This window comes from Lissotriton helveticus, chromosome 12, assembly GCF_964261635.1.
Source record: "Lissotriton helveticus chromosome 12, aLisHel1.1, whole genome shotgun sequence".
In the NCBI taxonomy this organism is placed as follows: Eukaryota; Metazoa; Chordata; class Amphibia; order Caudata; family Salamandridae; genus Lissotriton; species Lissotriton helveticus.
Window position 1 is genome coordinate 145,772,698 of NC_136073.1, and position 24,395 is coordinate 145,797,092.

The window sequence follows — 24,395 nt, forward strand, 5'->3', positions numbered from 1 at the left end:
CTTTCTCAAGTAATGTCAGGATGTGCAGGAATTCTGGAAGGAAAACCTGACGTTTCAGGTGTTTTTCTCCATGTGAATAGAAAAGGAGTGTTTAGTTAATATTTGAATTTTTGTAGGAACATATCCGGTGCAGTATTTCTACCAGGCTTAAGAACATTGGAGATATATAAACAATAGTATGCTCGTGTGATCTTGACAAATAACCTCTCAGGCTTAACTTTTCGAACATTCTGGGATAAATTCAGAGCGAGATACATATATTATGCTTCCTGAGATTCTTTTAATGTGGAACATTGCTATTGTTCTTCTATAAGATAAAGCAATGCCATTTATATACAGAAATATATAGGACAAGAGCATGCCTTTCTTCTTACAGGTAACCAAATACTACAGGTCAAATGCATATGTGCCAAATATAATGCTGTAATTGGGATTTATAATACATTTGCTCACGTGCTGAATCATCTGTTTTAGGTCTCCCTCCCCGCTGTACCCTTCATAATACCCTTCCCCTCATTTGGCCATTCTGATCACCTTTGTTTTAGAAATCAGAGTCAGAACTGCCAGAAGGTGGGCCTCTGGAGGGTACTGCTCCTGAGGAACATATCTTGCCTTGACAGTCCCACAGCCAGCCCCCGTAAACTCCATGGTGGTTGCAGTGCTCCGGGCCTGGGCCCGGCCCCTGGGCCACAGCAGGCATGTTGGTGCATGAGCCATGCACAAAGGGGATCTGGCCCACAGGCAGCACAGTGTTTGAGCTCAGAGGAAAATCACCCCCACCGGTGCTTCTGACTCACATAGATGGTGGTTAATGGTGGGCCACCGTTGCAGTCGTCCGTCACCAGTGGAGGCCTCCACTCAGATCGAATCAGACCACTCGCCGCTCCAGGTCTGCTCATAAGATGGCCACTGTCACTCCTCTCCCCAGACCGACCAGCCTTCCTGCACCATCTTACCAGGTCAGGGGAAGGTCTTCTCACTCATCACCAGGATTTCGGCCCAGGAAGAAATTGCTGAGGAACAACCTCAATGCCAATAACGGGTCATGACGGGGAGATTAGGGGCTCAATGTGAGGAACTCAGGAGAGAAGTACCTTGCTGGGTCACAACTCTGGCCACACCCCCTACTGATCCTCTTGTACTGATGTTTGTATGTATGTGATATTTATATATATCAAAGACCTAGTCTAGAGACAGAAAAGTACCTATACCTGGCAATTGCTTGTTCTCATGAATACCTTTTTAAGATGTATATGGTACAGATGAGTTTTCTACACACTTATGTCCCGTTAGTTACTTTTTGCCACCACTTACAGTACTAGAGACATATTTACAATTACCTGCCCACTGTTGACAGCAGCATGCTGAGCGGAACTTGTGAAAATCACCATAGTCATATACTTGATCAATTCAGCACGGGTCTGTAGAGAAGATGGCACTCCTGAAAGAATACCGGAAAACAATTTATGAGGACATACAACACATTTAACTGTGTCAGATCCTGAGCCTCAAGGCCATCGATAGGTAGGCCTGCATTTGTTTGGTTGAAATGATATGTCTGCAGGATATTTAATTTTGGCAAATTTTCTACATAGTTACAATAAGGTGCAACAATCCAATGTCATTGACAGCATTGTTGAAAGTGCTTTCTGAATTCTAGTACACTGAAACATGGTACAGAATTATAGATAAGATTGAGTTATAAAAGCAAAATTTGCATTTTAACAGCATTTAAAAAATGAAGCACACAGAAATTGAATTCCACCCGTCTTAGAAACTTTTCCTTTCTTAACTTTGGAAGACACTATAATCATGAAAATTCTTAAAACTTTTGGTTTCGCAATCCGTATCAAAGTTTATTGCTTAGGATATCAATCAATCAAGGATATCGAGGAGAGGTGTGGCGAAGCGGCCAGAGGGGGCTGACTCCAGAGCGTGGGGCTCCTGTTTCGATCCCAGCACTTACAACAGCTCAGCGCAGCCTCATGTGACTCTAGGCAATATCTCACTTTATCTCCCAGATGGCCCCCAGTGCCTTGAGACCCTTAGTTTGTGCTTTACAAATGCCGAAATATTTTTAAGCCATAATCAGTGAGTAGAATGGGGAGGATAAACAAAAACACTTGGCAATAAGTTCAAGCAATCATACCAGAGGATTGCCTTTCCAGGAAGCCTTCTTTGAAGATCTCCCTCACCCATGCTTGAAGCTCTTGGTCCTTCTGGATGCTCTTGTCACCCTTATAGTAGAAGTCCACAATTCCAGACACATAGCTAAGAGCAATAGAAAATAGAATAGAGTCAATGGGTAAAAGACCACATGGAACACTTCCAAATCAAGAGAGATCAAGCTATACTCCTTAATACAGAAGAATTAAATGTTGTTCATCGAACATTTATTTAGTGTGTCAACTGTATAACAATAATTCAACATATGTCTCCTACTGAGATTACGTCTGTTAGGTTCATCAGACAACCATATCTGATTCCCTTTACGAAAAGTTTTTTTTTTAATACAGTCTGTTTTCCTCCAATGAATCATGGCTACATTTAAAAGTAAGTTGTTTTTTGTGTGCAAAGTTAATAAGTTGGCAGTGGTTCCCATGGACCACTACTTATTCTTGAACTTCTTGAACAAGCCTTCTATTAAATTCTCAAAGGAGAGTGGGACCCTGCTTGCCCCCTTCCCCTTTGTGAATGACTCCCCACCTCAAGTCAGAAGTCTTCAGTTTTAAATTGTTTTTCAACTGGATTTCAGTCATCTCATACCGACTGAGTATTTAAAAGGGACACCTACAACACACACCTTCCGAACCGTGAATCAGTATGGGATCGTAATACTGTTTTAGGAGTCAATAAAAGTTTAATGACTCCTAAAAAGTGACTGAACTCAGGTTCAGAGTATTTGCGATTGTAAAATAGGTTTGTACATCTTACCCCAATTTGCCCAGTGGTTTGCATGCTCATCACACCTCCATTCATTCAATAAAGCAGTGTTAATATGGATTCTCTACATGTATACTCGATCAAGATCAGACACTTAGGGCAATATGTACGAAGCCATTTTGCATTTCCAAATGGTGTGAACCGCTATTTCAGCCCTCCAAGAAATGCAAAATGGTTTAACTGTATGAATGAAAGGCATTTGTATGGTCCAATTTGAGAATTCCATCATGTAGAAATCGCATTGTTTGCATTTTGAAATTGGAACTCACAAATTGGTATTACCAAATAGTGAGTCGCCAACACTACATACAAAGGATTTACTAACTGTGATCAGTCGCAAAATGTCCATTTAGGAAATGCAAATACCATCAATGTGTAACCGGTGGTAATGAGGTGCAAAGGATAGAAAGTCACCCAAAATGCATCTGGCTCTTCCAGAATGGCAGGTCTGCATGTCTTGGCAAGTAGGATGAGGATTTTTCGATGGTAGGCAGAGATGGAGAAGAGAAAGGAGAGGTTATTAAGGCTCAGGGGCCCCTTGTTTGAGCAGAATGAGGAGGAGATTTATGAGAAGTATAGACTGAGTAGGGAGGCAATTTTGCATTTAGTTTCTAAGTTACATCCTCATCTACAAACCCAAACAGTTACAAGCAAATCAATCCCACCACCTGTACAAATAATGTGCTGTCTACTCCTTTTAGCTTCTGGCAGTTTCCAGTCATTTATAGCAGTGGCAAGAGGAGTATCACTAAGTGCATTTTCTAGGTTCTTTAATAGGTTTAAGAACATCGTGATTGGCAAAGTGAAACAATATGTTTTTTTTCAAACACTCACTGTTTTATCGGTTAGCATTGTTTCCAAACATTATTAGTTTTTTGATAGCACACATGTTGCCATATGTCCACCACTCTGCAAATGAATGTATTTATAGAAACAGCAAAATGACCCGTTCACTCAATGTACACATTCTGTGTGATGTCTCATGCTTCATAACTGACCTTGTAGCCAGATTCCTTGGCAGCACGCATGACTCCTTTATGTTAAACCACGGTTGAATAAATAACCGTCTCTTACTGTGAATTTGGTGATGGTTTTTTTAGTTAGTAAAAGGACTGCAAAGTCAATTCATACAGTGTGTAAAAGTATATTTGGTAAAATTAATCAAATTATTCTCCTTCTCAAACTATTTAAGGATACAGTGCATATGTCTTGGCCCTTGGAAACTGACACCATACTTGCATTCAAGGCCCAGAAGTGAAAGACAGTACAACAGGGCATATAAAACAAAGCGATCAAAGATTGAACAGACTTTTGGAATTCTCAAATCATGTTTTACATGCCTACACATGACTGGTGAAGCACTAACTCTACAGCCCAGAGACCTGATGCAAAAACATTACCACATGTACCATTCTTCACAACATAGCCATGAGGAAGGATCTTCACAATATCAACATAGAGCCAGATTCAGACTCAGATGAAGGGACACAATCAGCAGAGGGTCAAGGACAACACACAGAAGACAAGCAACTTTTTTATGTAAGAATGATGACTGCATCTAAGAAGTAGCCAACACACATAATGTACCTTTTATTCATGTTGTAACAATGTATTATTATTGTGTATCATCAACTGTACCTTTATAGAATGTAATTGTTTAAAATAAGGCGACAACATTTGGAAACAGAAACACAACACACTAGTATAATACATCAGAGTTTATACAAAAGCCACATTTTACAACTTGTGGTGTTAGTTACCTCAGCAGGACTTGGCTGTGGAGTTTATTTATTTAAGGAGTTTTATATAGAGCTAGCATGACAGGAGGGTATCGGAGCGCTTCACAACAGTTTTTGAGCAAGATCCATACAATAAGCAGTATTCTAACATGGGGGTCATTAGGATGGCGGATTTCCCGCATACTCCGGGCCGGCGGAAGCCACCGCCGGCCCGGAGTATGCGGGAAATCCGCCGAGGAGGCCTGAAAGACCCACCGCCAAATCAGGATGGCTGGTGGGTCTCCCAATCCGTCCGCCGCTTTTCCGCCGTGGTCGGAAGGCGACCACGGCGGAAAAGCAATAACATGGCTGGCGGTGTCTATCAGACACCGCCAGCCATATTAGGATGCAGGGTGAGTCATGCTTTTCCGCGGCGGCTTTTCCGCCGTGGAAAAGCATACGGACAGTCACTTTGGGGGCCCGTTGCGGGCCCCCTGGGTGAAGGTTGCGTGGGGGGGTGCACATGGGGGGTACCTATGGTACCCCCCTGCCCTTGCGTGCACGAAGCGGCAGGCACCGCGCGGTGCCTGCCGCTTTGTGCATGCAAATGCACACCTTTCGTTTTTTGCATTGCGGTGGATGCTGCTTCAAGCAGCATCCGCCGCAATGTAAAACATACAGGATGTGACCGCCAGGGTGGCGGTCACATCCTAATTGCTATGGAGGGACCGCCGCTGCCCATGCGGACGGTCCCTCAAACTCAGGGGTGGCGGACGGACGCAAGTCCGTCCGCCATCCTAATGACCCCCATAGTTTGGTAGGCCAAGTGTGCTGAGCAGCAATGAGGTCGTCTGTGAGTCTTGAGATAACCTCATAGAGAGCACGTTGTCTTGGGGTTAAACCAATTAAGGTGGGGGGTTGCAATTGGAATAGCGGGAGGAGGAAAGTCTTAGCGCTACAATGTCAGGGAGAGATGACGAGCAGGGAAAAGCGTATTCATGGCGGAGTTGGGGAATATATCTGTTCAAGATGTCTGTCAAGGTATTTGCCTTGTACAGCATTCACCAGGAAAAGATATGCCACTGAGCCTACATCTGTCTTTGCCTTCAGATGGTGGTAAAATGTTCGGGACTGAAGTCACTTGGCCAGCCAGCATGCAGCATTTTAGCAGAAGTGCCCCATGTCATTTTGGATGTTCACAGTTCTCCTGGCAAAAGTGGTATTAGCTACTAGAAATTGATTGATTGATTTTGTAAATGCGCCGAAGCATGTCATGTGCTGCTTGTGCCTGTGGCTTTGCATATGTTACTCCTTCTCCGTGGCAGAAATATCTTGAGCTTCCTGCAATTGCAGCATTGAACGTGACATGCTTTGCAGATGCCTATTCACAGTTTTTATCGGTTTGGCTTGTAGGCACTGTACTGTGATGAATGATTTCTCAAGGGCACCAAACACTTGAGAACTGTCTGACCTAGAGACAATATCAGTGAAAACTGTTTGCAGTTTGACTTTACGTTGTCTGTGTGTCCAGAGCACATACATTGTTGTATTCCTTCCTTGTGTTTACTCCTTAACACCTTCCTCAAAGTCTAGTAGTGGGACCACATTTGCTGTCATAGTAGTTGCAGTTATGGGCATGGGAGTAGCAAATTTGATGTCTTCAATATAGATTTGTGTGTCTATTGCTTCATCAGCTTTAGTGGTTTCAGACATGTTCTGGGTGTCATCTGTGCTATTGTATGTGCAGAGGTATCATAAATAAATGGTTACTAGTCAAGTCAAGTCAAGTCAATTAAGCTTTATTCGATTTTAAGTTGCAAAATCATAAAAGCGTACAGTCAAACATTCCAATACAAATTAAAAAAATACTTTAAGATTAAAATACAATATTTACAATATAAAAAGCCTAAAACTGACAGAGGAATCGGTTCTCAAAGTTCATTTCGTGTAACCTCTGTACAATTTAAACGAGAATATAATATGTGAATGTGCCTTCAATCATTAGGAAAATCGAAATTCTCTTGGCAACTTGAAATCACTTAATTGGAACAATTAATAACCTTCGAAGAAAGTAAAACTTACAAGTTAAGATAAGTGATGGAAAGGAAAACAGCCTATAATATGTACAAGTTGCAGTAGCCTGTAAATGAAAAAATAAATGAATGGTTTCTAGTTTAACTTTATTAAGTCTATGTTCTTTCGATGACGAACAATACACTTCAGGAGATTAACTATTATGAAAACCAACCGTTCGCCCTCCAGGAGCTGTAAAAAAAGAAATGCCGGGCGACAAGTTCTGTAACCCGTTTGTTTTAACAATGGAATGAGCCATTTCTTTCTAGAATCACTATGGAATTTACAGAAAAGTATGGTATGCAGAGTGGACTGGAAGGAGGAGTCATCATAGGGACAGGGGGGGAGTTCTTTTACCCAATTTTTTTGGGACGGGAAGGCGACCAGGCGATGGAAAAGGTTCAGCCTAAACCTGACTAAGAGAAAACGTTCATAGCTGGTGGTGTTATAAGTAAGGTAATGCTGAATGGCGAGTGTCGTTTGGACCGCCAAGCTATGTATGACTGATGGTTTCATAACCTCACTCATCAGTCGCAGTTCTTCGAGGTGAGCAAGACATTTCACCTGGAGGACCTTCCTTGTGACTTCACAAATTGAGGGGGGTCATGATAGAATTTTTCCCATCCTAAATCGTAAAAGAACCTTTTCACATATGAGAGCCACCTGGATTTATCCGCATTCTCCATCGCCATACAGTTGGAAATTATCATCTGTGAAAAGGTTGTTTTTTCCGATGACCAAATTCGATGCCACAACAAAAGAGGTTGGATCTTCGCTATGTCCGTCACCTGGGAGATCCCCAACTCGATATGACAGGAGAAAGTGCTCGTGCTCTTGGGTACTGAAAGAAGGTACCTCAAAAAGGTATTTTCTACCCTCTGAATGCTGGCCAGTTCCACAAAACCCCAAACTCCCGCCCCGTACAGTGCCACTGAGGTACATTTTGCTGTGTAAATCTTAATAAGTTCCTGGGGGGCTCTCTTCCCCAATTTCCTCGAAAAATTAATGAGAGCTGTGGTGGTTCTCATAAAAAGGAGTTTCCTGGTATCTATGCCCGATTTCCAGGAAAGATTACGATCAAACATTATTCCCAGATAGGGGTATTTCTGGGTTGACGCCAGTTTTTCCTGCTTCAAATAGATATCCCTCATTTTGCCTTTGTGGCCTGCGCCCGCCCTCATAACAAAAGTTTTTCCAATATTAATATTAAGGTCCAGGCCAGCCATAAATGTGGAGTATCTATTCAGAGCCTTTTGGAGTTCAAGGGGGGTGCGGGCTAGTATCATAGCGTCGTCTGCGTAGAGCAACGCGGGAATTGGGCGGTTGTTCACTACAGGAAGGTCCTGGCACCCCTTAATCATCTCTCTCTCCAATCCATTAGTATATAGAGTGAAGAGGAAGGGGGCCAGGACACAACCTTGCCTTACCCCTTTTTCTACTGCAAACTCCGCTGTTAACTCTCCCCCAAGCCCGAAACGCACCCTTGCCGTCTCGTTTGAATATAGTTTCCTCAGAAACTTGACCAGATTCGATGGTACCCCCATCTCTGACAGAATTGACCAAAGTTTAGAGTGGGACACACAATCAAACGCAGACGATAAGTCCACGTATACCATATACAGGTCTCCCTTTTTAATATTGACGTACTTATCTAACAGGAGTGACAAATTTAGGGCTAGGTCAAGGGTCCCCAGTCCCTCACGGAACCCAGATTGGAGATCTGAAATAATCCTGCCATCGTCCGCCCAGTCCTGACGACACTCGAGGATAACACGACCCGCCACTTTGCCAAGAGAGTCTAACAGGGAGATTGGACGATAGCAGGTTACCGATCCCACTTTTTAAAAATTGGGACCAATATTGATTTGGACCATGACTCCATAAGGCCTGTCGCGCAAGATGCATTTAGGACCCTGGTCAGGAGTGGGGTCCAAAGGTCCAGCTGAGCTTTAAAGAGGTCTATGGGAACCCCGTCTGGGCCCGGAGCCTTCCCATTTTTGCTAGCTCTCAGGGCGAGAGCGACCTGATCTATCGAAAACTCTAGATCAATGGGGTAAGGGTAGTCTGTATGATCTCCAACTTTGGCTGCGTGTATATTAACCCCCCCTGTATCATTCGCAAAGATCCTAGAAAAGTGCTGAACCCACTCCCTTTCATCTATCGCTACCTCTATTTTTGGGGAATTATCATTGTCACACAAAAAAGGGGATTTTACCACTAGCCAAAAGGCTGTGCTATTTTTATAGATGCAACTTTCGTGGAGTTGATCCCACAGCTGTTGCTTTAATTCTGCTTTCCTAACCTTTAGTGCATTATTGTATTTTTTCCTTAAGCTTGTAATCTCATGGGGTATCCTGACTGATTTCCTTAGGGTCAATTTTAAATTTGAGTAGGCAACTGTGCAGTTATGATTGAACCAGCCCTTCCTCTTCTTTGGTTTATGTTTAACTTCTACCCAAAGTGCTTCATTTATGGCATTTATGACCACACCAAAGTTAGAGATAACTTCTACATCTGTGCTATCTGTTGCTAGACACTTCAGAATGGAGGAGAAAGCCTTTGATATCACTCATTTGGTGATTACTGTAGGATCTACCTTTCCCCACTTTAGGGCGTAGCCATTTAACCTATCAAGTGTCAAATTGTTTTGTGCCAGGATGCTCACAAGGCTGCTTTTAGGGTGTTGGGACAGGGGCTAAGTGATACTAAGTGGGTAATGGTCACTCAGCACGATCGCATGTGTGGTGAAAAATGTATCTATAATCCTCTCTTCATTGGAAACGAGGATAAAATCAATAGTGGTTTGAAACCCTCTCCCATGGAAGGTGGGAGCCATTGGTGTGTCCACGTTTATCAATTTATTCGCTTGTACCAAGTCCAATTCAAACATCGTTTCATTTAGACTGGTACCTAGACTTGAATGTCTGAAATGTGGAATAGGATTGTCTCTCTCATCGTGCATACCGCAAATATAGCGATTGCTATCTAAGCATGGTCCCACGTTAAAGTCTCCCCCCCAGATAATTATCACCTCTTTAGCAGTTTTCCTTTTTTTGGATATAAGTAACGAGCGAATCCGGCATACCAGGCTCACTGAGTCTCCCTCGGTGAGATTATTATAAAAATTCACTACGAGGAAAGTGTCCCTTTTACTTAAACTTATACTGAGAACCTGATAGTTAACATCCAATTTATGGGGATTATTTCAACTATTTGGACTAAATTTAAGATGTAAATAGTTAATCCTCCCTTCGCTCGACCCGATGCCGAGGGCTGGGCCGGTGAGAAGTAGGTTTTGTACCCTTCTATATGGATCTCATTCAGCGACCAGGTCTCCTGAAAGCATAGAATTTCAAACTTATGAATAAAGCTAGTCCATACGTCGTTTGTTAACTTTGAGCGCTGGCCTGCTACATTCCAATATAGGACGGTAAATTGGGGTTTATTACCGTTCCTAGTGCATCCCACCAGGCCTGTTGTTGCTGCGACTGTTAATTCAGGATTTATATCCATTAAGGGCACAGGGACAAGGGACATCTGGTTGACCCCGGTGGTCTTGTCCGATAACTCAGTGCCCGTGACCAGGGCCAGCGTGGGCTTAAGATGGATTTGGGTTGAAAGGGGACGAATGTTAGAATCATTACTCTTAAGTATTTCCCTGTGCTTATTATCTGCATTCCCATTCGCTTTCGCTGTGGTCGGGGAATGGAGTCAATCCACTCCCTCCTGTCCCGAATGGGCAGCAAAACGATTGTAGGTGTGAATATGAAGGTTAGATCGTACAGTCTGATAATGTGGAAGAGCCCGGTAATTCGTAGTGTTTGTCAATGAGGATCGAGGGTAAAAATAAGTTAGGTCATATGGTGTTATGCCACTGTTTCCATTTTCGGGGAACCAATCGGTAATGTATGTAACTGCCCTGTGATCTCTGAAATTAATAATGATTATGTCCCCGTGTATTTCTTTAGGTCTGTGTCCCACCCAGGGGAGTCGCCGTACGTGTAGGATTTCCCCGTTGATGTTTGGAGGGAGAGGTCTATTTTGACGTAACCAATATACGACTTTGTTCTTTAATTGATAATAGCCTTCTCTATTCCCATTCTTTAATTCTGGGACCCCCGTGAGTACCACAACGAACGGCACTGCCTCCGGTGACAAATCTACTTGTGTCATTTTCGGCTTTTTCACCCCAGCCAGGTTTTCTCGAGCAGGGGGGCTCGAGGGTCCTCCTAGGGCACGTAATTGCCCTCCTACATTTGGCTCCTTACTGATTGTTGCAGCATTTGCCTTCAGCCTCAATGATTTGGCATTTACTGCTGGTGGGCATTTATTAAGCTGTGGATTGGTTGACCTAGTTATGTCTGTTCTTTGTGTTCAACTATTTTTGTTAATGAGGCAGTGATTGGGTGTGTCAAACTACTCTTTGATAAATCGTTAATTAGCCCAGAGTTTTTTTCAATTGCTAATTCTAGTGACCCCAATTGCTGTGCTATTCTCTTCATCCTCTCCGTGAGGGGCAATAGGAGCGACCTGAGTAAGTGTTCGATATTCCCCATTAAGTCATTAGCTGGTGTGTCTATGGTTACGTGTTGCTCAGATTGGGTAGATCTAGATGTTACAGTTATATTGGTTAAAGCCTTCTTAGTATGATTACCTTGTTTGTTTTGGTGGCTACTCCCCCCCTTTCTTCTTCTTTTCGGTGGCGGTCCCTGGGTGAGACTATTCTTCTTACGCTGCTGGTCCATTTATTGGTTTTTTTTTACCATAGATACGGGCATCTCCGATAACACTTCCACCTCTAATAACGAGCTAGTAAGAGAACTTGAAACATTGATGTTTTGCTTGGTGGGTGTTTTAGTTGGGGATGTTCTATTTTGGAAAAGTAGTGGGATGCTTTCCTCGCTGGATGAATCATTCCCTACGATGTCCGTTTTTTTTGTGATATGTGGGGTAGTAGCTAATTGTATCAATCCCAGTGATGAGCGCTTATTCTTAAGTAGTTCCTCGGACAAACGTCGCTCTGCTAATACAATTTCCTTTTCCAACACTGAGGTAGCCCTAATAATAAAGCTATCTAGTGTTCCTCTAATTGAACCTCCTAGTGTAGAAGGTCTGCCTATAGACAGGCGTGAAGCCATAATGTAAAGCGTTCAAAACTTAAATCCAAACAGTGTGAGCCACTTAGTAGATAATAACGTGCAGGGGATTGCCTAATTCCAAATATTAAAATAGTTACAGGAGATACCAGAGTCAATAATAACAGGCAGATAGCTTACTTATTTAGTCCAGAACAGAAATGCGTAAAGCAAAATCGTAGTGACAGGGCCCAGGCCGGCCTCCTTCGGCCCACGACAGGCTCAGACGGGCCCGCCCTTGGCAAGGGCTTCGCCCGGCACGCCCCGCGCGCGGCCCACGTCACGGGAGGGATCCGTGCTTTTTATGCGCCTCCGGGCACCAGGTGTAGGTGGCGGCGCAAAGGCTCTTGGGGGCTGTAGTCCCCCCCCCTCGGCGACCGCGACGCGAGATGTTATGGTGTCACTGGCGGCAGGGGGAGACCTGGGCAGATGTCAGGAGCCCACAGCGAACAGGCAACAGAGCAGCAAAGAGCCCGGGCGAATGTCAGGAGCCAGTCAATGTTTCCAGCAAAGGAGCACCAAATGTATGCAGGCGTTTAGAGCAGAGGTTTCCCACTTTGCCGTGAGGGTCCGTGCTTTTTATGCGCCTCCGGGGGCCAGGTGTAGGTGGCGGCGCAAAGGCTCTTGGGGGCTGTAGTCCCGCCCTCTCGGCGGCCGCAACGCGAGATGTTATGGCGTCACTGGCGGCAGGGGGAGACCTGGGCAGATGTCAGGAGCCCACAGCGAACAGGCAACAGAGCAGCAAAGAGCCCGGGCGAATGTCAGGAGCCAGTCAATGTTTCCAGCAAAGGAGCACCAAAGGTATGCGGGCGTTTAGAGCAGAGGTTTCCTAAGTTTGCGTAATATTTTTGAAAATGTGATTTATGTGTTTTTGAAATGAATATTATATGTTATATGTTTGTTGAGCGCGACAGCTGCCCCAGCAACGGGGCGTCCCGGCGCTAAGAACCATAGCACAACCTACTGGGGGAAAAGAAAAAGGAGAGGCTTACAGAGGAGGGAAGAGGTGAGTTTTTATTGCTTTGCGAAAAGCGGACAGGTTGTCAAGGCGGCGGATGTGGAGGGGAAGGGAGTTCCAGAGCCTTGCTCCTGGTAGTCTGAAGGAGCGACCTCCGATGCGGCAGAACTTCGTGCGGGGAACCACTACTAGGTGTTGCCCCGTAGAACGAAGGTTGCGTTGGGGGGTGTAGGGTGTTAGAAGCGAGCGGAGGAGTTCGGGGCCATCCGTTTTAAGGATTTTGAAAGCAGTGGTAAGGGCCTTAAATTGAATGCGGGCTTCCACAGGAAGCCAGTGGAGTCTGTGTATGGTGGCTCTCGCAGAACACCTTCTGGGGAGGCCTACTATTGCCCTGGCCGCTGATTTCTGAATTCGCTGCAATCTAGTTGTCTCAGCTTTGTTAGCGCCCAGTAGTAGGACGCTCGCGTAGTCCAACTGGGCAAGGATGGTGGATTGGACGATGAGCTGCCGCGTTTTGGGGTCGAAGAAGCCTAGAATGGGATTAAGGCTTCTCAGCAGCCCAATACAGGTGGCGGCTACTTTTTTGGTGTGGGTCTGATAGTTAAGCGCGGAGTCCAACCATACTCCTAAGTTTTTAACCAGAGATTTGGGAGGGGGAGTAGGGCCCAGCAAGGGGGGCCATCAAAGGTCATTCCAGCAACTGGGGTTCTTGCCCAGGAGCAGCACCTCGGTTTTCCCTGCATTCAGTTGTAGGCAATTTGCAGTCATCCAGTTGGCGACAGCGGCCAGTCCATCCCTAAATCTTGTGGCGTCGGTGGAGGGCACCTAGGTGAGGGTGATTACCAGCTGTGTGTCATCGGCGTACGACACCAGCGTGAGATCCCATTCTTTGGCCACTGCCGCAAGAGGCTGCATATACAAATTAAAAAGGGATGGACTGAGGGCAGAGCCCTGTGGGACTCCTTGGCCGATAGCTTGTGATTGGGAAATAAATGGGGGGGCTGACACACGGAAGGACCTGCTCGTAAGGAACGAACGGAACCATTCAAGTGCCAGGTCCTGGATCCCAATGCTTTCCAGGCGACTCAATAGGATATCATGGGAGACCGTGTCAAAGGCTGCGCTGAGATCGAGCAGTATCAGCGCGGCAGCACTCTGACCGGTGTCCATAATCCTCCGGAGGTGTTCAGTGGTGGAAAGAAGTGCGGACTCCGTACTATGACCAGGCCTAAACCCGTGTTGGGAGGGGTCCAAGATGTTATTTTCTGCCATATGGTCATTAAGTACGGTGTTCGCATGGGCCTCTGCTAGTTTGGACACCCAGGGGAGCAGTGAGACGGGCCTGTAGTTCTCCGGTTTTGTGGGGTCTAGGGTAGGTTTTTTGATTATGGGAGTGACCCAGGCCTGTTTCCAACATATGGGTACTGTGGCCGATGAAAAGGAGAGATTGAGGAGCGAGGCCAGAGAGGGGAGAAAGAAGTCCAAAGCTCCTAGAAAATGGGCTGGTCTCATGGGATCTGAGGGGGCACCGGATTTCACCTTCCTGCAGAATTCAGCTAGGTCCTCATGAGAGATAGCTGGCAGACAGGTGAGCCTGGAACCCTTGAAGGGGACGTTGGGAGAGCTAGTGCAATCAGTGGGGTTGTGTGAGAAGGTGTTGTAAATCTTCCTCACCTTTTCTGTAAAGAAAGTGGCGAGGTCCTCACACTGCTGAGTGGAGGAGATATACGAGGCAGGGTTGCCACCGTTTTGTAGTTTTTGGACTAGTTAAAAAATTGTTTTCATGGGGTTGGGGCTGGAATCGATTTCCTTGGCATAGAAGGATGCGCGGGCAGCGCGTATAGCTTTGTGATATGATTTGAGTATGGCCAAATAAGAATTTTTGTCCTCGTGTCTGTAGTCTTTCCTCCAGTGACGTTCTGCTCTTTTGCATTCCTTTCTAAGTACTTTCAAGTTCTCGTCATACCATGGGTTAGAGGGGGTGTTACGTCCTCTAGTCCACTTGGCCGGTATAATAGTGTCCAGTCCTTTGGTGATCCAATCTTGAAAAGCAGCATACAACGCGTTAATGTCGTTTGTATATTCGAAGTTGGGTTCTCCTAAGCTGGCAGAAAAGTCCATATTATGGAGTTTGTGCCCGGGCCGTTTAAGACAGGAGGCGGGTGCCGCCCTGTTGGGTTGGGTAGCGACCGGAATCGCAAATGTGACGAGGGAGTGATCAGTCCAGCCCATGGGTTTAGGAGGATCAGCTCTGGCTTCTGGAATGTTAGTGAAAACCGGGTAAAGTATGTGACCAGCAGAATGAGTAGAGGATTGTATAAGGGGGGTCAGCTGCAAGGCTGTTAGGTCCGCTAGGAGATTACTAATGGTTGGATCCGAGATGGCATCAAAGTGAAGGTTTAAGTCCCCTAGGATCGTGAAGTTAGTGGAGCTAGTGATCAATGCATGGGCTATCTCTAGGAACTCCTCTATGAATTTAGAGGTGGGCCCCGGGGGTCTATAGATAAAAAGGCCAGAGAGGGAGAAGTGAGGGCTAGTGGTGATTTTAAAACGTGTGCATTCGCAGCCCGTAATGTCTTCCTTTAAAAATGAGCAGGTATAAGATGTTCTATAGATGGCGGCAATGCCGCCTCCCCTAGAGTCTCTGTTAATGGAGGTCATAGAGAACCCATCCGGTAACGTTAGATTAGGGATGCTAGTCAGTTCATCCCTAAGCCAGGTTTCCCACAAGAACATAATATCTGGGTTCTCGTCTATCAGTAGCGTTTTTACCTCAGCATGGTGTTTTACCAGGGACCTGACATTGAGCTGGGAGATAGTGAGCGAGGCATGGTTCCTTCTGATGGCTTTGTGTAGGGGTAGTCGTGGCTCCGATATAACTAATTTACAGGAATTACATTGAAGAGCAGTTTGTCCAATGCAGCCCTCTAACTTGTCACAGCGAAGGCCCGGGTTGAGTGCAAAGAGAAGATCCTTGTCATAGTGGTATGCCGTCCGTGTTTTTTGAGCAGGGGGACTGGCGAGAGGCGATGACTTGGCGAGGACGGGCGAAGACGGGCTTGCCTTAGGCGCGCCTTCGGCGCGCAAACGGCGCACCCGCTGCGCGTACGGTGGATGCACATATTTTCAAGAGGTAAAGGAGGGCGGGGGCGTGGCCTCGGAGTGGGCGTGGCCTCGCGCCTTGCCGGCAATGGCGATCTTGTTTGTTTTGTATCTCGGGTCCGCTGACAGCGATTAGATCCGCTGTGCGGTGAGCTAGGAGTTCAACCAGTGAAGTCCTGAGGTGCCAGGAAACAGAGTGATTGCTTAAAATACAAAGTTATTCGTGACACATGAAATTTTAAAAAGGATCGTGATGCTCCCGGCTTCCGCCTCAGGAGGTTACAAGGTTCCAATGAAAACACTCGCAGTCAGTGTTTTTATACCGGTGAGGGCGGGGGCGTGGCCTCGGAGTGGGCGTGGCCTCGCGCCTCGCCGGCAATGGCGATCTTGTTTGTTTTGTATCTCGGGTCCGCTGACAGCGATTAGATCCGCTTTGCGGTGAGCTAGGAGTTCAACCAGTGAAGTCCTGAGGTGCCAGGAAACAGAGTGATTGCTTAAAATAAAAAGTTATTCGTGACACATGAAATTTTAAAAAGGATCGTGATGCTCCCGGCTTCTGCCTCAGGAGGTTACAAGGTTCCCAGGTTCTACAGACATATATAGATATCTGTAGTTTATTCATCAACACACAGTACACCATGGGCCAGATGTAGGTAGCCCTTTACCGGTCGGAATCGGCCGAAAATACCGATTTTCGGCCGTTTCCGACCGGTAAAGGGCTATGGAGATGTAGGGGCACAAAAAACTGACATATTCGGTAATTTTACCGAATCGGTAATTTTACCGAATCGTTAAAATTACAGAATCTGTAAATTTACCGATTCTGTAAAGTTTACCGATTCGGTAAAATTACCATTCGGTAAAATTACCAAATATGTATTTCAAGATGTAGGTAGCACTTCTAACATTGCTGCAGGGCCTTAAGAATTCGGTATTTACCATGCAATACAATTGCATGGTAAATTACGAATTCTTGTGTACATGCACATCTGTGCATGTACACCTGTGCCATGTGGCACACAGACATGCCCTAAGGGCATGTATGTGTGCCACATGGCGCAAAAGCCAGTTACAGGGGTGCAACAGGGTGTCAAAGTGACACCCTGTCCCCCTTAGCAATTCGGTATTTTTACCGATTCGGTAAATACCGAATCGGTATTTGCTATTGAATCCTGAGGGCTTCAAGGCCCATAGGATTCAATAGCAAATACCGATTCGGTATTTACCGAATCGGTAAATACCGAATCTTACCGATTCGGTAAAAAATACAGAATTTTAACCTACATCTCATTTACAGATTCATAAATACCGAATCGGTAAAATTCGGTATTTATGAATCGGTAAATGAGATTTACCTACATCTGGCCCCATATCACTTAGTTGTACTGTAACTCCCATAATGCATTGCTAAATTGCAGCAAACATCTACAAGGAGTGTTGTTACTAACAAACAATATGTTATGGAAAAATATATAAAAGAAAATGGTTTACCTGCAGGATTGGAGGTGTCAATGTCTGCCACTTCACAGCACTTTCAGGTTTAAGTGTCCCCTTGATAAGTGATTCCACTGGAGAGGGAGAAGGATGTTTATAGAGGGCTACCACCTGTACTACGAGTCTCAGTCATTCTGTTGGTCACCTTCTCTTTGGTAAGAATTTTTAGGTCATTCCAGCGTTTCTTTTTTTCGAGGCTGATCCTCTGAGTGACACCAAGAGAGTTAACTTTTTCCAGTATGCTGTCCCAAAATGTTGGTTTTCTGGGCCTCAGGTACAGAAAATTATGCTTTCTCATATGACGGAGGAACTTGTGGCACACATGAACCAGCTAACAACTCTAGCACCTTATCAGAAAATGCAACTTTCCGCCTACTGCCCCAAGGTCCTTTTCCCCATCATCCTTAGCCTTAGAGTTGTAGGGAAATTTGAATGTCACTGACTGAATTGCTAATAGTGAAATACTATCTTAGGTACATCTCATTTTGCAATTTCCGAATAGTGATTCCTATCAAAACGCTATTTGGTAATCGCAAACAGTAACTTTTGTAAATATGGCCCTTAGTCTCTAGATTAGATGGACTTTGTCAACTTGCTCAAACCCTCTTGAATTTAGTCTTTTTATAGATGGGTAATTATGTACAATCTCTGGTCTTGCTGCATTCTCCAAATTACTCTCCCATTCATCCTTGATACAAGGGGCCCAGAATAATAGGCCCATCCTGTAAGTTTAAGCTGCATATTGATTCCTCTGAGCATAAGGAGCAACAAGTACACCATAGGACTGATAACATGCTACTACCTTAACCACCAGCTCAAAGTGGCCCTATTCAAATTCCAACCTTCACATTCCCCAATCAGCATTGTATCACACTTCCAACATTCTGTCATCCTCGCATCACAATAGGAACCTACTGACATTCCCTCCATTACTCCAATTGTATGCACAATCTCTAGATGCTACTCTAGAGGTGACCCAGGCGTATTTCCATGGTACGATAACAAGTTGTGCAAGTGCACTCGGCGCAAAGCCACTAGTTGGGTCAGAAATCAAGCAACAATGATCTTCCAACAATGACGCCCAATCAACAGAGTTCACCTGTCCTTTCTGATAGTCTGCCTTTCCTGACAGAATGTGAACAGATACAGGGCTGGACTGGGAAATAAAACAGCCCTAGCAAAAAAGATCAAATATGCCTCTCTCATTGCTTTCTCATTCCTCTCTCACCCGGCTGTGCCTGCTTCAATAAAACCTGGGAAAATGGAGCATATTTCTGAAGGCCCACCAGGAGGGGTCAGTTCTCAAACACCTGTCTCCAGTAGCTCCAACCCATGAGGAAATGATCAATGGGTTAAATGACCAGTCTGGCCTTGCAAGAATTGGAGACTTCTGATGGGGTTCTGTGGACCATTTAATGAAAGATCTGAACTGAAATGTTGCATCCTTCCTTAGACCTTGGCTTTCATCCAACATGTACATTTAGCAGTAGGGGAAAGGAAACGTCATAAACACCATATTCTGTTGCAGAAATATGCTAGCAACCTTCCCCTCACTCACCAGTTGGAAATCAACAGAGAATTTCAACTCCAAGTTTAGATTAAAATAGGAGCTACTTCTCAGGTCCCCAGTCTGCACCCAGCAGACAACGTTTTCAAACTGTGTTTAACTTCCCCTAATAAGGCATCCGCAGGACAGAATGGGAGCTGTGTTCGAGAGTTTTTGCGAAGGCCACTGGCCATCCCCACTTCTCCCCAGAACCAACTTTGTTTTCAACATTCTCCATCACTGTTCATGATGGAGAATGTTGAAAAAAAGATGTTTTGATGTGCAAGGAGAGATTTTCTTTGGAAGAGAAGACATGAAACAAACAAAAATAGATTTCATTTTTAAGCTTCTATGGAAATCCTTATGTCTTTGTTCTGCAAGTGAGACTGTTCACGACCTGCATCCAGCATTTGAGGTGGCACTCACTTCACCTGGCACTTACAGGACTTGGAGTGCTTCATGGAACTATGTCAGATGAGCAAGCAGGCCTTTGCTAGGCCAGTGCATTGGTTAAACTCAAATTTGGCACTTGTCTTGGTCCTCCTCACTGCTCTATTCCATGGTGCTGAAGGTAATAATCTCATTGGGAAAGCCCCTTCATTTTCAGCTGTGGAGAGCGTGCACCTTGGTCTCTGCTTCACTCTAAACAAAAGTGTGTTTTTTCATAGTTTTGACGCATCAAACATGACAACCATATATGTTCCTTGAGGAATACTTCCATGGTGATAACTTGGAGTCACCTGAGCATCGTTCTAAGGCAAAGATGCATCTAAGGCAAAGATACATGAAAAGAAACTGACCTTTCACAGGACTGACAATGGCAGCAAAAAGTTTAATAAAGGGCAAGCCCTTTTTGCCTTTCAGTGGTAAACGTGAATGCTTACTGGCTGCTCCTCTAAAAGATCTACCTAGACTTGCACAACATAGCCTTTTACTTTTTACCTGTGACGTAGGACATAAATGGTGAATACATGTTTACTGTGTGGCTGTAGTAGTGTGAGCTTCAATTGCATGTATGGTGCTTGACTATATGGGGACAGATGTCCATTTTTGAATGCATGTATATAGATAACTCACAAAATGGTGACTGCAGGTGAGCCTGCTGAGGTTTTATTTTGTGTGTATTCTGGAAATTTCTTGACCAACGTTTGAACTGAGCAAGACCCATAAACTTCGGCACTGGTGTAACCTAAAATAATGGGTCCCCCCTGAAGAATGTGAAAAGGGGCCCCTGAATCTCCTATATCTCACAGCTGCATAATTGAATTTTGGCAGAATGGTAATCCTTTGATGTGTTTGGGGGTCCCTGAGGGAGTACGTGCCGCCTCCCTGTGCTAAAGGGCCAAAGGAGCCTGTGTTACTCCCAGGGCTGGAGGGTGTAGTGACAGTCCATTCTAGTTTTTATTATATCAAATACAGAGAGTCACCCACTAAAGCCAAAAGGTACTGGGTAGTTCAACACACTAAACATAAAAAGGATCCCTTTTGTGCTGAGGATTTCTGGATCAACCAATGGTCTAGCACAGTGTTTCCCAAACTGGGGTCCGTGGACCCCCAGGGGTCTGTGACACATTCTCAGGGGGTCCTCAGGCAGCAGTTTTAAAAGCACTGCAAAGTTCCTTGTAGAATTAGCAGTTTTTCAGCAACAATACAAGTGTCAAGATAACATGAGTGATTAATGTACCTGCTGGAGTTAGATGAGAGTTTTGTCTAGTGGCAAGTTTGACTTATCTAATGTAGCACAGAGGGTTAATATGCCTGCTGCAAAGAACGCGTACCATGCATCTTAAAAAACACGTATTTTAAGTGCATAGGTCAGTGGGTTCCTGCTTTTGTCACAGATATTCTTGTGTTACTCTGCAGCTCATAAGAGACAATCATAATCTAGCACAGTGACCTATAAACTGTCACCATAGAGCTGCTTACACAATGCAGGGTACAAGTTAGTAACTTATGTTTTTCCCGGTCTTTCATTATCCTGATGCTGCTAAAGTGGTTTATTTGGGTGGAAATAGATTTTTATTGTTAAAGTCAATGCTAACCACTGTGTTATGTTCTGAATCCTGAGCTTGTGCTTTTCCAGACCAAGCACTCTTTCAAAATGCCTACCAGTATGAATGGCATGTGAATCCTACACCTTGTGGTCCGCTTTGCCTTATGTAACATTTTCTCTACACTGATTTACATGTATGGTTCATTGTCTCTATATGTGTGTGATGTAAAGTGCTCTGACATTCTACAATGGTATGAGAGATGCTAATATATGTGACAGTTGTGCTATGGAGAAATGAGAGGCACTGTTGAAGGGTGAGAATAAGGGAATCATTGAAGAACCCCAACATAGATTGTTGTATCCTGGTGCATAGTAAGGTCATCATTTACTATTCTTTAAAAGCTAATACAATTCAATATATAATGATAAATTGGTTGTAGAATGCACCATTGTATCCTACATTTTCTCGAGGGGAGAGCCTCCCAAAGCCCCCTTTGTAGTGGTCAGGCTCACTCAATGCACTTAGTGTGCACTGTATGGGGACTGGTCTGAAAACATTTGCCAGGGCTGCTTTGGGTTTCCACTCTTGGCTTGGCAGGAGCAGGAGCCTTGTACTGCGAAATAAAACTAACCATTTAAAAGTTAATCACGGCGATACAGCACCAACCTTCCCATTAAATGTTTCCTTTTTTGCAAACTCTTTCAATATAAAATGCTAAAATCCTTAGTATTTCAAGTGTTTGTTTTGTGTGCACTTGTGTGTTTATTTTTGTCGAATTACTCTTTTAATGTTTGAAATTTAAATCATACAAATTGCTGGGGTCCCTGGCTTCCAGTGGTGAGTCAATAGGGTCCTCAGGAATCAAAAGTTTAGGAACCCCTGGTCTAGGACAATACACTGTGCCTGAGGTACATCAGAAAATGTATTAATTAAAAGCATGTCTAATAAACATGCATCATCCTGTTCAAAGGATTTTAATATACAATTTCTATACCAATATATTTATAAAATCATTGTTTCACATTTAATACATAGTAAAAAAAAACTAAGTTAAAAATGATCTCTTACACATTGTCCTTATTCAGTGAAGCATCTAAGTTCTAGTTAAAATAAAAACATTTAAAAACCTTTACACCAAACTTTTCTTGTTCTTCATGTGTAATAAAACAATTGTATTCCTTATGTTTCTGTTCTATCCAATTTTCTACCAAAGGAGCATTCCTTTTACCCATCCTTATGGCTGACCTATGCTCATTTAGTCTCTTTCTCAATTTTCTGCCAGTATCACTGACATATAATTTCTGCCACGGACAGATAATAAGATGAATTACGTTGTTTGTCTTGCAATTTACTAGGTCATTTATCCAGTGGTACACTCCATTTAGTTCTATTTTATTTTGCTTAATGACAGCGGTATAGTTAATACACGAACCACATGGAAACTTTCCCGTTATTTTAGCTCTATCAATTTTTCTTGTTGAACCTTAACATAATACTCAAAATACTTCATATCAGTACAATTTCGACGAATACAGAGAAATTGACTGAAAGGTATGCTGTCTTTCTGGCACTTCGTGTGGTTACTCATCTGATGTAGCAATGTGTTTCTGTCCGAGGGTTTAGAATATAACTCAACCAGTAAGCTCCCTTCTTTTTCTTTTACTGTAATGTCAAGAAAGTCACATCTGGACTGGCCCATGGTACAGGTGAATTTCAGGTTAATGTCACCACAGGTGAGCCACTCAATAAATAACACCAGATCTTCTTTTCCTCCATTCCATATAAAGAAAATATAATCTATAAATATCGACCAGTTTGTGACATTTTCATAATATCGTGCCATCTCGTTATAGATAGCAAAACACACACGATGAGGTACAGGATGTTGCACAATGGCAAAACATTCACCCCCAGTCACAAATCTGGGTTTAATCCATCGTTATTTTGCTCACCAAGCCACCCAGTTCAGACATGGCCATATGCAAATCAGTCTTGACCCTGTGCCTCATGGGAAAAGTCCAGACGAACTGCCAATCCATGTCTTCCCTGGAGCGGAATCAAGCATCCTAGGACCGGTTTCTGGCTATCAGCCGTCTTCAGCCAGGATAGCTTGACTCCAGTGGCGTAGTGAGCACGGGACCCATGCCTGGGCATACCCTTCCCATATAGGGTGAACAGCAAAACACACAGATGATGGACGGAATGTTGCACAATGGCAAAACATTCACCCCCAGTCACAGATCTGGGTTTAATCCATCATTATTTTGCTCACCAAGCCACCCCAGTTCAGACATATGCAAATCAGTCTTGAGCCTGTGCCTCATGGGAACAGTCCAGACCGAACTGCTAAGCCATGTCTTCCCTGGACCGAAATCAAGCATCCTCAGCACAAAAGGGATCCTTTTTATGTTTAGTGCATTCTAGTTTTAAGACAGCCCCACAGCATTTTCTTGTTTTCCCTTCCCCGAAAGTGTAATTGCTGAAAAAATGGTGTAGTGACTTGGATGTCTGTGTGCTAGTGTGTATAAAAAAATTTTTAAAAGAGATTTATGGCTCCTTTGACTTTGATTGGAGACATTTGTGTCCAAACAATAGTATGATGGAGCTGTTGGGTGGGGAAGAATGCAACAAGACAGCTCAAAAATGATAAAATGGCAAAGAAGAGAGGTAGGGCTGGTGAGCAGAATTGAGGTCATGGATAAAGTAGGGATCAAGTAATCGAAATAAGATGTGCAAAAAAGATGGATGTGTGGTCAAATTCATTGGGACTTGAACTTTAAAAGGCTCCATTTAGCCACATGGTGCTAATAGGGATTTTGTCACAGGGTGGGGTATTGTAGATTTCTGGCTACTCCTTTGTCTAATGATGAGGGGCCTGGTCACTGAAAGGCAACCTGGACTCAAACGTGCACAGCCTAAGAAGATACATACTAACTCGAATCCGTTTTTACCTTAAATTATTACAATGCATCACAAAAAATGTGACTGCTTAGGCTTTCCATTTAATATTTGTTACACAGTCATTCTATACAAATTACATTTCAAGAACTGAATATTTCAAGATTCAAATGACCATCATTAAGTGCACATTGCTTTTTTGCAACAAAATGAAAACAAAGAAAAATAAAATAAAAAACAAGGCCCAATGCATTTCGGGACCAGCTGTCCCTTCATCAGGGGCCAAAACCTGAAAAGAATACAGAACGAGTAAAATCATTTCTTCTGCACATTGTGCAACCATCATCTTGAGAATGTTTTTTTTTTAAAAAAGCTAACTGTTCAATGGTGCGCTATCCTTTTACATAAAATCTGAACGTGCCAACCAGTTCTCCACATGCCAAAAGCCCTTTGTTGAAAAGTGCTCCAGGAAGTGGTGGTATTATCATGCAAACAACATTCAACAAGTTCGAACATCGTCTACCCAATTACAAT

At 44.0% G+C, this 24,395-nt stretch overlaps 1 protein-coding gene across 1 annotated transcript in view; it reads right to left on the reverse strand.

Moving 5' to 3' along the window:
* LOC144797780 (hydroperoxide isomerase ALOXE3-like) overlaps positions 1-24,395 on the reverse strand; it is a 541,969-nt gene that overhangs the window by 20,240 nt on the left and 497,334 nt on the right. Inside the window, exons 11-12 of the mRNA XM_078668542.1 lie at positions 2,150-2,271; positions 1,341-1,441 (exon numbers count right to left, since the gene is read on the reverse strand). Of these exons, the coding sequence (XP_078524668.1) occupies positions 1,341-1,441; positions 2,150-2,271 (223 nt within the window). The remainder of the gene's footprint in view (positions 1-1,340; positions 1,442-2,149; positions 2,272-24,395) is intronic.